The sequence below is a fragment of the Canis lupus genome, chromosome 31, assembly GCF_048164855.1.
Source record: "Canis lupus baileyi chromosome 31, mCanLup2.hap1, whole genome shotgun sequence".
NCBI classification, from domain to species: Eukaryota; Metazoa; Chordata; class Mammalia; order Carnivora; family Canidae; genus Canis; species Canis lupus.
The window spans coordinates 36,442,328-36,459,217 of NC_132868.1; the positions used below are offsets into that span (position 1 = coordinate 36,442,328).

At 37.1% G+C, this 16,890-nt stretch overlaps 1 protein-coding gene across 3 annotated transcripts in view; it reads left to right on the plus strand.

Moving 5' to 3' along the window:
• The window catches only part of PRKCI (protein kinase C iota), a 74,223-nt gene that overhangs the window by 53,224 nt on the left and 4,109 nt on the right, over positions 1 to 16,890 (plus strand). For all 3 annotated transcript variants that reach the window (XM_072808043.1, XM_072808042.1, XM_072808044.1), the window contains 9 exons: positions 1,898 to 2,074; positions 2,498 to 2,595; positions 3,829 to 3,915; positions 5,937 to 6,072; positions 9,845 to 9,932; positions 11,142 to 11,267; positions 11,814 to 11,893; positions 13,973 to 14,062; positions 14,433 to 14,548. In XM_072808043.1, the coding sequence (XP_072664144.1) occupies positions 1,898 to 2,074; positions 2,498 to 2,595; positions 3,829 to 3,915; positions 5,937 to 6,072; positions 9,845 to 9,932; positions 11,142 to 11,267; positions 11,814 to 11,893; positions 13,973 to 14,062; positions 14,433 to 14,548 (998 nt within the window). The remainder of the gene's footprint in view (positions 1 to 1,897; positions 2,075 to 2,497; positions 2,596 to 3,828; positions 3,916 to 5,936; positions 6,073 to 9,844; positions 9,933 to 11,141; positions 11,268 to 11,813; positions 11,894 to 13,972; positions 14,063 to 14,432; positions 14,549 to 16,890) is intronic.

Below are 16,890 nucleotides of genomic sequence, written 5' to 3' on the forward strand. Positions count from 1 at the left end.
GCATGAGTGGGTAAGGGAGCAGAGAAAAAAGGAGAAGCAGACTCTTGGCTGAACAGGGATACCAACTCAGGGTTCAATCCCATATCCCCGGGATCATGACCTGAGCTGAAGGCAGATGTCTAACCAACTGAGCCACTCAGGTGCCCCGTACTAGTGTTTTTAAACAGTCATTATTTAGGTTTATCCACACTATATTTTTGCTCTGCATTCCTTCTTGTATGTCTGTCCTTTATATAAAATTATCTTTTTTTTAATAAAGATTTTATTTATTTAGTCATGAGAGACAGAGAGAGAGGCAGAGACACAGAGGGAAAAGCAGGCTCCCCACAAGGAACCTGAGGCAGGACTCGATCTCAGGACCTTGGGATCATTCCCTGAGCTGAAGGCAGGTGCTCAACCACTGAGCCACCCAAGCGTCCCTAAAATTATCTTTCTTCTTGAAGAACTCTATTTCTTTTAGTGAGAGGCTACTACTGTTAGATTTTAGTTTGTGTTTGTCTGAAAAAAAAAATTTTTTTTAAAGATTTTATTTATTTATTCATAGAGACACAGCTAGAGAGAGAGAGGCAGAGACACAGGCAGAGGGAGAAGCAGGCACCATGCAGGGAGCCTGATGTGGGACTCGATCCCGGGTCTCCAGGATCACACCCTGGGCTGCAGGCGGCGCTAAACCGTTGCGCCACCAGAGCTGCCCTGAAAAATGTTTTTATTGCACTTTCATTTTGAAGGCTATTTTTATAGATCAGCAGGGTTATTTTTTAGATCCTTTGAGGGTGACATTCCACTGATTTCTCACTGCTGCCTTGTTACTGATTTTGTGAAGGTATTGTGCTTTTGTTCCATGTAATTCTCTTTTATAGTTTCCAGTTAAACACATTTGAAGTCTGTATATTGCCTTATCTTCTTACCATTCAATTTCTTTTACTCCTCTTTATTTATCCTTGTTACCACATCAGATTATTATTTCTAGATTTTTGTAAGTGACCCTTTTCTTGAAACATCATTCTCCTTCAGTTTCCTTAATACTTTTGTGCTTACAGTTTTTCTCAAAATCTGTTCTTTGGTGTCTTGATACTCTTCACTTGAAGAAATTCATATTTAATTCTTATGAGTACATCTGTTGATTGTATGCAGGGGATTTTGCAGATATGTTAAAAAAAGATTATCTTCGGGGTACCTGGGTACCTCTCATGAATAAATATAATCTTAAAAACAAAACAAAACAAAACTATCTTCAGTCTTCTCTATAAATCACCAGAAGCCTAAGTTTCTAGTTGTAAGTGAATTATAAGGGTGATTTTGTCATTCCAAAGGAGCCTTGACATTGTGTAGAAAAGAATGTTTTCTATTAGTTAAGCTGCCTCATGCTTATTTTCTGTCTATAGCTTCTAAAAATGTTTCTGAGCGTGTCCTCCCATTAGTTCAGATTTCATGTATCAAACTTCCAGTAGACTCTTTATTCCTGATATCCCATTGTAGCTTATGTCTTCAGTATGAAAAACCAAGTCTATTATCTCACCAGATCTGTCGATCTTATCTGGTGTGCATACTTTGTTATTTTGTCAGTATACCTTCAGTCTCCCAGTCATCAAAGTTAGTGTCATTTTTTAAATTCATGTATCTTCATTGCCTCCATACCCCAAATTTATCAGATCTTACGATACCCTTTAACACTTCTCAGATTTCAACTTCCTATCACTATCCCTCTGACCTCAACTCATGAATCTATCCTACCTCTTGAGTAATTTGATTTTATTGTTTGGAATGAGTTAAGAAAAGAATAATGAAGAACTTAGAAGATATTTTAAAATCACATTAGGTATAACCAGGTGTTAGAAATATAATGGATTATGCAAAATTCCTCCAGGTATAACTTTGATATAATTGTTCTCGACAGGCAATGAATACCAGGGAAAGTGGCAAAGCTTCATCCAGTTTAGGTCTTCAGGATTTTGATTTGCTTCGGGTAATAGGCAGAGGAAGTTATGCCAAAGTTCTGTTGGTGCGATTAAAAAAAACAGATCGTATTTATGCAATGAAAGTTGTGAAAAAAGAGCTGGTCAATGATGATGAGGTAAGCCCAATAATGTTTTATTATTTCTGAACCGTTAAATTGGCTTGAGTATACTATTTCAGAGGAAACCTCAATGTTTGTGTCTTGTAATTTCAGTCTACTTTTCTAAATATATGCTTCAAACAGATTACATAAGATATATTTCATGTAATATGATGATTACTAGATTTTTAAAAAATAAAAAACCATATTATTAAGGGAAAGTACGTGAGCTTCGTAAAAGTTTTCTAGACCGTTTCATAATACTGAAAGATTTATTGGTGGTATTTTTCTCTTTGTACATAAGCTCTTGTTCATGATTATCAATGCTTTTGATATCTAGCCTATTACTAATTGTGTTTATGGTAATTGAAGTACTAAGAACAAATTAACCACAGTTTGATAATTCAGTTTGACATCGATTTCTTTCATATTTTGAAATAGGATATTGATTGGGTCCAGACAGAGAAACATGTTTTCGAGCAGGCATCCAATCATCCTTTTCTTGTTGGGCTGCATTCTTGCTTTCAGACAGAAAGCAGGTAAGATTGAAAGATAATGGGATGATTACGGGGCTTTACACATTTTGGTATATCACACAATGAGAACTGCTTTCTACTATAAGCCGGAAGTGGAAGACATGGAGATGGACACAACAGTACTATGCTTAAAATTTCCTACTACTCATGCCCCAGTCAGTGATATTTTAACATTGGATCATCATTAAGAAATTACTGGCTTTATTAGGCAAAAACAAAACAAAACAAAACTAGGTCATACATATCTCTAAGAGTCTAGTTTTAGTACTTAGTTTCCTAGAGTTTAACTAGAGGGGGAAATCCTAACCTCTTTATCTTAAGTTAACAGTTGCAAATGACTTACCCTGTAAATGCTAAAATTGGGGTAAGAATGAGGCTCTGAATTCTAGTGGTACTACTTTCAAATAGAAGAAACTGTTTACACAATTATGCTGATTTATTTTCTTGTATCTTCTGTGATTAACAGCTTTCTCCTTCAGCTACCCTTTGTTTCCACCAAATTCCTGGAATATTTGTTAAGGTTAAATCTATAGAATGTCTTCTACAACTGGTCTCTGTAGTGTTCAGTATATGTGCTGCCAAAGCGAGCACTCTGTCATGTTTAAAATGCCAAGTTACACTGCCTAATTTTGTTTTTTTTTTTTTTTTTTTTTTTTTTTTACTTTTTTTTTAATTTTTATTTATTTATGATAGTCACAGAGAGAGAGAGAGGCAGAGACACAGGCAGAGGGAGAAGCAGGCTCCATGCACTGGGAGCCCGATGTGGGATTCGATCCCGGGTCTCCAGGATCGCGCCCTAGGCCGAAGGCAGGCGCCAAACCGCTGCGCCACCTAGGGATCCCACACTGCCTAATTTTGGATCTTGGTTTCATGTGCTCTCTCCTGTGTTTATTTTTTTAAGCCTGCTGACATGTCAAGTTCCTGGATTTAAGTCCTGCTGATTTTTTTTTTTTTTTTTTTTAGTTACAAAATACTTTTTTTTCCTTTAAAGTTTTTATTCAAATTCCAGTTAGTTAACATAAAGTGTAATATTAGTTTCAGGTGTACAATATGGTGTATCAACCCTTCCACACAACACCTGCTGCTCCTCACAAGTGCTGTCCTTAATCCCCATCACCTATTTCACATCCCCCCCACCCACTTCCCTTCTAGTAACCATCAGTTTGTTAAGAGTGTTTCTTGGTTTGCCACCCCCCATGTTCATTTGTTTTGTTTCTTATCTCTCCTGTGTTTTAGATTGTTCTTTGTCATAGAGTATGTAAATGGAGGAGATCTAATGTTTCATATGCAGCGACAAAGAAAACTTCCTGAAGAACATGCCAGGTAAATGTGTACTGTTTGTGTTGGATTTTTGCTGGAGGTGAGGCTGGTGTGGGGGTGCAGAGAGGAGGCCGAGGGAAATTGACAATGCTGTGGGACTTTTTATGTGTCAGTGGTTGAAAAGAGTAGATAAATCACTTATTTCGATGCTATTTTTTTTTTAAGTCCTGTAGGAGCTAAGCCAAAAGCTAGTTTACATTATAATGTATAACATGTAACATATATATAAATATAGGCAGTTGAAAAGTATAAACAGTGTTAAAGGAAGAACCCAATTATTTACAAATATTTTGTCTATTCAGCATCCATAATTGAAATAATTGATGACTTTACAAACATTTATCTAAGGCTTACAGTGATCTCTAACAGTTTTTCAATACTATTTGTAAAAGCTTGAGAGTAATAAAGCAATTCTTCTTAAACTATTATGTAATTCTGACTATTCTTGTGATGATACTTTTTGAATTGTTCTACCTTTGGCTTTTTTTTTTTTTTTTTTAACTCTGATCTCATACCTGTTGATATTTAAGAGAAATATATCATTAAATATTATGTCTTTAATTTGATGTTATTATGTAAGATTGTAAATTGCTTATATGTTGGAGGAATTAGGTGGGGAAGGATCATCTTGGATAAGTTCAATTCATACTCATAATTAGCAATAATTCTTACCCTTTTGTGTTCCACAAAAGTAATGCCAAAATGAAGCATATGAGTTTGTATATGCATGTAATAAAGGTTAAAATTTTTATTTTTATAGATACTTATTTAATGGAGATCTTGCTGGTACATTGATTATTTCTTGTCAAAAGAGATAGTATCCTTCAATTTTATCAGAAGGTAGAAATAGTACTAATCCAATCTCAGGCCACATTGTGATTTTGTTTCTTGTTTTTTTAGTTTCCTGTATGTTCATTTCCTGTATTTAGTCTTTAGTAAATGATCACCCTTCATGGCAGAGCCACAAATGATATTTCTAATTGTGACCATAGCCTGTATTTGTTCTCGTTTGTTCAGTTGGACCTGGTGGAAAGTAGTTTTTATGGTATTCAAGTGTCAGTTCTGGTTTTATTTCATCTTTGCTTTTCTGGGAACCAAAGTACAAAATAAAGACTCAAGTTCTTTATTCATAGAATTAAGTAGCTGAGAAGGTATGTGTTATATGCACCTCCATACATGATCTTGATAACATTCATCAAAGTAGCAATGAACCAACTTGGGTGTTTCATTTTCATCATTCAGGTCAAAAGTTCTGGTTATCACCAATGAGTTAGTGGCAGTTCTAAAAAGCTTTTTAATATCAAATAGTATGATTGTATAATAATTTTAATTCCCTCCCTAAAATTTTGGTATGGATTTTATAGTTTGAGTAGAACTTTTAGTATTTTCTCTATTCTAGTGATTCTTAGCATTTGGGGAGATCATTTGTCTCTTAGAGAAGTGCTGAAAGCTATGGAAACCCTTATAGAAGATATACATGTACACATGTATGCACAACTGTGCCTCTGGTTGTAGCAGTATGGACTGCCTGAAGTCTATCCAAGGACTTAGATTAAGAACTTCTATAGAGGGGATCCCTGGGTGGTGCAGCGGTTTGGCACCTGCCTTTGGCCCAGGGCGCGATCCTGGAGACCTGGGATCGAATCCCACGTCAGGCTCCCGGTGCATGGAGCCTGCTTCTCCCTCTGCCTGTGTCTCTGCCTCTCTCTCTCTCTCTCTCTGTGTGACTATCATAAATAAAAAAAAAAAAAAAAAAAAAAAGAACTTCTATAGAGACTTGCAAATAAATAATTTTATGAAAAGTATGAGTTTAATGTAAACTAGAACTTTTATAATTGTGTTTTGGGCTCAGATACTTTAAAGTGGTACTTCAATTTGTGTTTTGGTGTTGTTTCTAAAAACACTGGGAGATAAAAAATCTTTTGACATGATTTTGGTGTTATCATTTGCAGATGGGGGATGAACTTCTAGAAATTTATCACAATTTAAAGATTTGAATCAAATGAATTATTTTTCATTTTTAGATTTTACTCTGCAGAAATCAGCCTAGCATTAAATTATCTTCATGAACGAGGGATAATTTATAGAGATTTGAAATTGGACAATGTATTGTTGGACTCAGAAGGACACATTAAGCTCACTGACTACGGCATGTGTAAGGTGAGGGAAATTTCTAGTTAATCAGAAGCTCTTAGCAGCTCATAAAATTGTTTTGGTAAAATAACAGTATTATTAAAGGTGAAGTGATTGCTGCTTTGTTTGGGATACTTTTTGGAATTTTAGCACAAAGACAGATGTATGTATTTTCTAACCATTTATAAAATTCCATATTTTCTGTGAGTGTTATATGTACTATAATAAGAGTTTATTTCTTTTTATGTCTGTAACTTTTTATCTTGAATGTTGTGATACTATTGAAGAAAATTTGGAAATGAAAATTGTTTGCAATCCCATGACTTCAGCGCAACTACTTGCATGTCACCTACCAGTTTTTGCCATTTAATTGTAATTCTTGATAATGCATTCAAGATTTTCCTAGGAAATCTATCATTTTTTATATGTAAAGTTTAAACATTTGACATAAAGTACAGTAGAACAAAATGAGAATTTCTGTTAACTCTCAGGACATGTCTTTTATTTTTTAGTACTTTATTCTTTTTCTAACAGTGTTTCATTTAAGGGTCCAGTGTTTTTCCACGAAATGTGTAGGGAGCTGCTCTCCTTGTTACAAATAGCTGAGACAGGGGCACCTGGGTGGCTCAGCTGGTTAAGCATCTGTCTTCAGAACAGGTCATCATCCCAGGGTCCTGGGATTGAACCCTGCGTTGGCCTCTCTGCTCAGCTGGGAGTTGGCTTCTTCCTCTCCCACCCCACCCCCCTGCTTGTGTGCCCTCTTTCTCTCTCTCAAATAAATAAAGAAGATCTTTTAAAAAAAAGTGAGATATAATTATCCTCATACAATTATATGGCAAGGCGGGGGGGACAATTATATGGCAACAAGCATGTAAATGTGTGAGTTACACTCCCATTCACCTGAGGGAAGTGCCTCCAGAGCTTGGAGATTATTTAAATGCTAACATAAGTAAGACATTCTAAGTATTGAAGATTTAACCTTATTATCTGTTCAACATTAGAAAAGAAAATCTTTACCTAAAGTATTTTTGCTTTTAGGTACATAACTTTTAGGTACATAACTCAGACATTCATCTTATTTTATTTTATTATTTTATTTTTAAAAAATATTTTATTTATTTATTCATGAGAGACACAGAGAGACAGAGAGAGAGGCAGAGACACAGGCAGAGGGAGAAACAGGCCCCATGCAGAGAGCCTGACGTGGGACTCAATCCTGGGTCTCTAGGATCAGGCCCTGGGCTGAAGGCAGTGTTAAACTGCTGAGCCACCCGGGCTGCCCTCATCTTTTTTTATATTAAATTTCTGTTTCCTTACAGTTTTCTAATATGCAAATCTTTATTCATAAACAGAGATTCAATAGGCAAATCCCTACGTACCCATCACTGAAATTTGTAATACCTTTTTTATCCGTAATTTTTTTTTAAAGATTTTGTTGATTGAGAGGGCGAGCAAGCACCAGAGGAGAGAGGGGGAGAGGGGCAGACAGAGAAGAAGAAGCAGACTTCCTGCTGAGTAGGTAGCCCAACACAGCCTGACCCCGGGACTCTGGGATCATGACATGAGCTGAAGGCAGACACTTTATCGACTGAGTCACCCAGGCACCCCTGTCACTTTTTTCCCAGTGGATTTTTTTCTTATTTCAGAAGAAAAATGACAATAACATAAAAGTCTATAATTTGTCAAAAGAAAAGCTGAATAACAATAGCAAAAAAAAAAAAAAAAACCCATGAAGAATACTAACCTTGTTACAAAGTGTACACATTTTAATAATAAGACTTCATTTTTGCATGCCAAATACTATTTTTTAAAATTATAATAGTCTGATTATCAGGTTTAAAGAAATGAGTATTCTTTTGTATCATTGATGAATATATGCAGTGTTACAATCTTTTGGAAAGCAGTTGGTTGTATCAGGATTCTTCAAGATGTACAGCCACACTCTTATCTAATACTTCTGCCTCTGGGATGTTTTGAGTAAATATTTTGGTCTGTGAGGAAGGCTTTATGACCAAATTTTTTTTTTGTAGTTTGTGATAAATATTATAAATAATCTAAATGGCCATTGTTAGGGAGAATGATTAGGGAAATTATGGTATGACCACAGAACATAGGATTATGAAGTCATTAAGAAGATGTTTACCAAGAGTTCATAACAAAGTACAATGTTTATAATATAACATTAAATAAAGTTCTAAAATATAGCATTGTTCAATTATATATGTGTTGCTCTATTTTATAGCATCACATAATGGGCATGCATTACTTAAACAGTGAAACTCGCAAAACTGAATTGTCTTTCTCTTGGTTGCTTGATTGTATATTTAATATTACTTAGCTTATTTTTAGATGTTAATTTCTTATTTAATTGCCTTGTGGCCAGAAAATGGTTTGAATGATACAGGTTCTTTGAAAATATATTCAGAGTTCCTTTGTGACTTAGTATTTGATCAGTATCCTACATGTACTTAAAAAAGAATATGTAATCTCTTGTTTTCACGCAAGGAGTCTCTCTCCTTCACACTCTTCTTTTCTTCCTCCTCTTCTCACATGTACATAGATTATACATATTCTGTAAGTATATATATTATATATATATTTAGCTCTAGCTTTTTCCACTTACTAATTTTTTTGATCTGTATATCATTTTCTGATATAGATGTGTTAAAATCACCTGTCATGATTGGGGATTGTATTACCAGTTCAGGGTGCTATATTAATACAGTATAGACTAGGTGGTTTAAATAATAAACATTTATTTCTCATGGTTCTGGAGGCTGGGAAGTCCAAGATCAAGGTACTAGAAGAACCAGGGTCTGGTGAAGGGCACTCTTCATGGTTTGCAGATGTGTCTTTTTGTTGTATCCTCACATGGCAGAAGGAGAAAGAGAGAACTCTCTTTTTCTTATAAAGACACTGATCCCATCAGGATTACCTCCCAAAGGGGTAGCCCCGGTAGCTCAGCAGTTTAGCGCCGCCTTTGGCCCAGAGCGTGATCCTGGAGACCTGGGATCGAGTCCCACGTCGAGCTCCCTGCATGGAGCCTGCTTCTCCCTCTGCCCGTGTCTCTGCCTCTCTCTCTCTGTGTCTATCATGAATAAATATATAAAATCTTTAAAAAAAAAAAAAAAAGGATTACCTCCCAAAGGCCCCCATCTCCCAGTGCTATCATATTAGGTCTTCAGCATATGAACTTTGGGGGCATAAAAATGTTCATTCCAATTTTCTAATTTGTCTATTTTTACTCTTTGTATTTTGAGACTGTGTTGTTCGGCACATACAAGTTTGTTATAACTTTTTGGTGATTGTTCCATTGTTATTGTGTAGTTTCTCTGTTTATACACATCAGGATGTTTTGTCTTAATTTTTTCCACCCGATATCTATTGAAATACAAAATCAAAAAATTTGTGTTTTAGGAAAACAACCAGAAGGAAACATCATAATGCTGGAGTGCTTGTGTTAGGAGATGGGATACACAGTGCTTTTCTTCATAAAATATGATTCCTTTTACTCATACAATTTAAATTTTTGTATTACATTTTTACTTGAATATAAATTATATCAAGAGTAATTTTTGTCTTAATTGAACTCTACCAACATCTAATAAGGACAGATTTTCTATAAGCTATTTAGTGGTTACTTGTGATTTTAATATGGACAACCGTGCTAGTGATATTTTATTTAAGCTGAATATATTACCTGTAAATGCTGAGCTTATATAATAGGTGAAATAAAAGAGATGAATTTAGAAGATAATTTTCTATCTTACTACATCTTTTTTTTTCTTTTTTATAAAAGGAAGGGTTACGGCCAGGAGATACAACCAGCACTTTCTGTGGAACTCCCAATTACATTGCTCCTGAAATTTTAAGAGGAGAAGATTATGGTAATAAATAAATATTTTTAGCTATGTGCATGCTAGATGGGTGGTTAAAAATGTGGTATTGATTGCATTATAGTACACTATAGTATTTAAATGTTAATCTTATACACTTTATCCCCTTAAAATCTGCATGAAAGCTTATGTAAACTATGAAATCGGAGACAATAGGGGCCTTAGCAGTATTTAGGAGTACAGATATGGATAATATTTTTTATTAATGGCAACACTAAAAGTATAAGGCGCTATTATAAGCAGTTTACACATATTAATTAGGCCTCTCAATAATCCTAGGAAGTAAGCACTAATTCCCATTTTACAGGAAGTTTAAATAACTTGCCTGAGGTCATACAGCTAGAAAGTGGCAGAGTAGGGATTTACATTTTAGCCATGTAACTCCAGAGTCCTGACTGATTGTCCACATTTCCTGGGATGTTTCCTTCAGGAATCTGAAAAATGAGGGAAAGATTGACTGCTTGTCAGGAACCAGAGGATATATTTATCTTAAGAATACATTTGACTTTTTGGGTCTGGCCCTCTGATTTCAGCAGATGTATAGGAGGATGGGTACTTCCAACAGCTGTTCATAATCTGATTCCAAGGTCCTTCAAAGATCTTTAATCGGCTAGCAAAAGATCAGATTTCAGACCTAGGAAAGTTGTCCTCAAATACAATTTAATTATATCCTCAAAAACAACATATTAGATATAGGTCAGGAATCTGAAATTGCAGGCATATTTGGGAAAAGAAACATGTTTAATTTCCAGTATTTCATTTATTTTTAAAGATTTTATTTATTTTAGGGAGAGAGAAAGCAGGAGCCTGTGCAGATAGAGGGAGGTACAGAAGGGGAGGGAGAAGAAGAGGGAAAGAATCCCAAACCGACTGCACTGACCGTGAACCAATGCAGGGCTCAAACTCATGACCCCTGAGATCACGACCTGAGCTAAAGCTAAGAGCTGAGTGCTTAACTGACTAAACCACCCAGGCACCCCTCCAATATTTTATTTTTAAAGTTATCTTTTGGGTACCTCCCCATTGTTAAGTAAATTGTTCCTGTAATCTTCAGTGCCTACCACGATAGTTCTAATACGTTTAGAGTTTAGTTTTTTTAATAATGTTTGTTTTTAAATTATATAATGACTTTCAAGTTACTGACTTTCAAGAGTGCAGAACAGATTATTTGTTGCTTCAAAAATTTTTTTTTTACTGAAGGTTTCAGTGTTGACTGGTGGGCCCTTGGAGTACTAATGTTTGAGATGATGGCAGGGAGATCTCCATTTGATATTGTTGGAAGCTCTGATAACCCGGATCAAAACACAGAGGATTATCTCTTCCAAGGTAATTTACAATATTTTACAGAGATTCTCTGTGAATAACCTACTCTAGAGCATGAATGAGGATGCCTCACATTTTTAATTTGAGTAAGAAAGGGGAAAATAATCTGGACAGTATACTTCTTAATACATGAGTCTTCAGTTTTTTAAAAAATATATCTTCCTACCTCCATACCTTCAGTCCATTTGCCAACTACCTTCTCAAACTCAAAAATATACAAAGAGGTTCCTTCAGATTGTGTATCACAGAGGTTGGAGGAAGGAATCCTGTGTCTAGAGAGGACAGTCTCTTTACATGGACCCCAGGGGTGAGTGCATAAGTCCAAGAACAATATGGAAAAAAAGTAGGTACCAAGAGTGTAAGAGAATCAAAAGATGGAAAAAAAGGGCCCATGATTGGAAATACAAAGAATCAAACTGAAGAAAAACAGGCATAAGCTAAAGTAATATACATAATGTCTGTTTTTCTGCTAGAATGCCTTTGTATAATAAAAATGCAAAGATTGAAACCATGTAAAAGTTAAATAATGCCATAATTTTATCTTTCTAGTTATTTTGGAAAAACAAATACGCATACCACGTTCTCTGTCTGTAAAAGCTGCAAGTGTTCTGAAGAGTTTTCTCAACAAGGTATAAGTTGCATATAAAAATCTTTAGCAGTTTATCTGTTTATAAATGAAACTGTAAATATTCAGGCAGTATAGAGTTCCAAAACATCAGTGTATATAATTTTTTTAGTTAGATCTGGAATTTGTCTCTTAACCAAAGAGTAATTTGACAGCCTTAGATCCTGAGATGAGCTGTCCTTTCCATTTTGGGAATGTAATTCACCCCCAGCTATATATTACATATGATGTTTTTAATGTAAATGATACATACCATGTACACAATTAGGGAAAAATGACTTCTTTGGGGATAGCCTCAACCACACTGATATTCAGTTTTCTTTGGATCATTATTCATAGAAACTCATTACTTACTGAGCACTTGGCAGTAGTGTTCCCTACAGATTATCATGTCAAAAGCCCTAGATAAAATTCGGAAGAAATGAAATGCTGTCCTTGGTCTTAACAAATCATTCAATTATTTGTTGTGGTTGGTAGAAGAGTTTTAAGATCCAAGATTGATTCTGAACAGTTTTTACTCCTAACACTTCTAACACTAAACATGGAGGTTTTTTCCACACCAACAACCAATTCTCCGACTCTCCAGACATACTGGGTGTCCTACAATTCAATTTATTTCTGACACTAACTACCCAGAGTTAGCATCAGATTCCAGGGGTTTAAGGGCTCTCTGTCCCACAAGACTGTGATCACTTCAGATGCCAGTCACAGGTGCTGAATATCCATACTTCGTCTGACTTGGCTACAAAGTTGGGGGTTCCCACAGCCCTCCCATTTCAGGTTCAATAATTTGCTGGAATGGCTCACAGAATTCCGGAAAATGGTTTATCTACTATCACTGGTTTGCTTTAAAGGATACAAATGGACAACCAGATGAAAAGGTACACAGGGTGAGATCCAGAAGGTTCCTGAGCATAGGAGCTTCTGTTCCTATGGAGTTGGGGTGCACCACCCTCACATCACGTGGATGTGTTCACTAACCCAGAAGTGCTCCGAACCCCAGGGTTCAGAGGCTTTTATGGAGGTTTCATTACATTGGCATGGTTGATTAAATCCCTGGCCATCGGTGATTGAACTCAATTTCCAGCCCCTCTGAAAATGAGGCTGAAAGTTAAACTCTAAACACATGGTTGGTTCCTCCAGCAACCAGATCCCATCCTGAAGCTATTACAGGCCCACTAAGAGTCCCCTCATTAGTATAAACTAAGGTATAATTGAAAGGGACTTGTTATGAATAATGAAAGACCCTTCTACGACTCTTCAAATTGTAAGGGTTTCAGAAGCTCTTTGTTGAGAACCTGGGACAGACACCAGATCTGCTTCTTACATATCACAGAGATCTTGGGAATCATAAATCTTATTTTAAATAAGTTGTAGGTTAGAAAGGTTGATGTGCATTTACCTTCTAAGGGAAATATATAAATAAGATGAATTTTAATAAAATAAGAAATTGAAGCTTTTGAGTACTTTATATGAGGAAAGATTTAAAGTGGAAACCTAAGTATTAACACACTGAAAATTGAAGATGAGAGGTTTTAATATTCAAAATAAAATGCCTTTCGTTGGAAAGGAAAATGGTAACATGTTCTCATTCACAATAATGAGTAAGCCATGACTTTTTATAAGTTGCAGCCCCTTTCTGTCTAGTGGTTCACATAATGGTAGTAGTAGTAAGTAGTATACACAGATTATGGTTTGTTGCTGTAATTGAGCATAGGGATTTTAAAATGAGCTAAGAACAAACTTGTGAAGTTTGGGATTTGACCAGCACTCTAACCTAGGCCAGAGAAACATCAGGGTGCTGCTCAAACGATTCTGCTGCTTTTTCCTCCCATTTTTCTTTAGTAAGGAGTAGTGACCTGTATCAGCTATAATCACATGATAGCTGGAGAAAGAGCCGTGAGGAAATCTTACTTGTCACAAGCTTCAGATACTCATCTGAGTCTAGTGTTGTACTGTGTAGAAATGAAAGGCAGACCATTCTGATTTCAGACATAATAGACACAAAACCCAGGTCACAAAGATGATTTATCCTTAAAGGTTGACATCCACCCATTTCTTGAAACCTTTCTTCCCACCACAGGACCCAAAGGAACGGCTGGGTTGTCATCCTCAAACAGGATTTGCTGATATTCAGGGACACCCATTCTTTCGAAATGTCGATTGGGATATGGTCTGTAAAATTTCATTGTTTTCTCTATTAGGTTTCATTATTATCTTGGGCCAAATTTAATTATCTTAAAAGAATGTTGAAAAATATATCATGGCTTCAGTAACTGAAAAGCACTCTCTAAAGTGCTTTTTAAAAAGCCTTTAAGATAAAAGCTTAGGATATTAATTTAATGGAGCAGGTTATAGCATCAGTAAGGCCTGCGTCTGTGTTCAGTTCTGTAAATGATTTCCAACACTGAATACTGTAGAACCATTGCTAAGAACCCACTGGGATGGGACGAGGAGGCATCTGAGGGCAGAGGAGAAATGTAGAGGTGGAATTTTTTTCTAAGAATGTAGGCTTGAGCTGTCATCTAATACGTCTTTTCTAGATGGAGCAAAAGCAGGTGGTACCTCCCTTTAAACCAAATATTTCTGGGGAATTTGGTTTGGACAACTTTGATTCTCAGTTTACTAATGAACCTGTCCAGCTCACTCCAGATGACGAGTAAGTAATTCCATAGACTGAAATATTTCTTTTTTTTTTTTTAAGATTTTATTTATTTATTTGAGAGAGAGAGTGAGCGAGCAATGGAGCACAAGCAGGGGGGCAGAGGCAGGTTCCACACTGAGCAGGGAGCCCGATGCTGAGCTTGATCCTAGGACCCCGAGATCATGACCTGAGTAGGAGGCAGCGCTTAACCAGCTGAACCGCCCAGGCGCCGCTAGACTGAAATATTCCTAAAGTTCTTTGAAAGTTTCGATGTTAGTGGCTGCACAGTGCTTCACTGCTAATGGTAGTTTAACTTATTTAGCCATTCAGTTATGGGATGTTCGAATCTACGACACTTTTACATAAATTATAGCAACTGTCCTCTTCTCCTTTCCTTTCCATGCCTTATCTTGAATCCTCACGACAACCTTGTAAATCTGCTTACTGTCCTCTTCGTCTTACAGACGAGGAAACTGGGGCTCAGAGAGGTCAAGCAAAGTTTCACAGCTGCCAGGCAGCAGAGTCAGGGTGCAAAGCCAAGCGTGCCCGAGGCCCGCGCTCTTGCCACGGCACTGCCCTGCCCCGTCATGCGGATGGCCGTCTTTGTCTGAGTCCCTGCGCGTTACATTAAGATAGATGCCTAGAAAGGAAATCAGGTCCCAGGAGATGAAATGCTTAAAGCTCTTGATATTTATTGCCAGATTGCTTTTTTAAAAAGATGATATTACCCTACCAGGTCCAGCCAGCAGTACTCTGACCTATTTTTTTTTTTTATGTTGATGCTGCATCGTTTAAAAATATGATTTAGAATAATTTGGAGATATTTGATCGTTTACCTGTCATTACAGATTCGCTCTCTGATCTCAAGGAGGCCCTACCTCCTCCGTAGTGTTTTTGCTTCTGTGTTGTCAGTTTCTATCACGTTGCTCGTGCAGCTGTTGCAAACGTGTCAAGCCTTCAGCCCTGAGCCCGCATCCACCACCGTTAGAGGATCAGCCTTGCCGTACCTCAACTGCAAGGGTTGGAGCCTCCCCGGCCTGCGCTGGCTCCCTTTTCTGCTCTCATCAGACCACCTTGCATCTCACAGTTGCTCTCTTACCGCCTTTTCTTCTTCCCTAGTCTCGGATATCTCGTTTGCAGGGGGTGCCCCATTTGCCTACATCTGCCTCCTTCGTTTCTGCCAGGCTTTCTGCCCATTCCTCTACCTCCTTTACTTTCTCCTTCCCTGCTGCTTTTCTTCTACTTATCAACATGCTCAGAAATCCTGATTTTTTTTTCCCCCTAAATCCTAGCACATCTTTGAACCATCACATTTTCTTCCCTTCATCTTCTTTTCAAAATAATTAATAGATGCTCATGGTAAAAGAAGAATAAATACACAGCATCTCTGTCAAACTCCTTCAGATTGGTCAACACTAATTGCCATGGACTTTCTCACTACCAGCACTTGAACTCCTTACAATTTAATTTAACCTGTTCCTTCAGTGTCTGAAGGTTGAACTGACTTGTTAATTTCTGATTTTTAAAGCGCACTTTGATCAGTCCTCATGTCCCCTGATGTCTGTACAGCACTTGGCGCTCGCGGCCTTGCTTTGGTTGGCTCTGGCCATCCTGGTTCCGCTTCATCTCTGTGACCACTTGTCATCCTTCTTTCCCTGTCCCCTTGAGACTGGGATGTTCCACAGTCCATGACAGCCTTCTCTTCACTACCTGCAGTTGGGGCTTGGGAACTTTCAGCCAGGCCCACAATATTGATACCAGCTTTTTAAATGACTCCCAGCTAAATTGGCAAACAGTTGTTGAGCAAAAGGCACTGTGCTAAGTATTAGACATTCAAAGAAGATTAAGATGTGGGTCAATCTCACAGAAAGTTTCCTGTCTACCAAAGGAGAGAGATATGTACCAAAATCATTACTTTTGACAGCATCATGTATTAGAAAGAACACTGGATTCAATCAGAAGACAGGAATTTGAATCCTGATACCACCTCTTAACCAACTGGATAACCTGGGTTTGAATTTCATAACTTCTCTGAGCCTCTTTGTTCTCTTACCGCCTACGTCACACGGCTGCTGCGGAGAATAAATGAACCATGGTTCTCAAGCCCCTAGCCTCCACCCAGTATCTCTCGAGCTGCATTTCTATCTGCTTGCTTAAACATCTCCCCTAGCTCATCAGATAAGTACCTCAAACATACAAAATTCTAAAATACTTTTAGTAATGACTCTTCTTCGGGTCCTGGCTGGGTCAGTCAGTGGAGCATGTGACCCTTGACCTCAGGGTCATGATTTCGAGCCCCCCAAAAAAGAAAAGTCGTTACTTTTTATGGTCTCTTTTTCTGTCGTTCTCAATCAGTT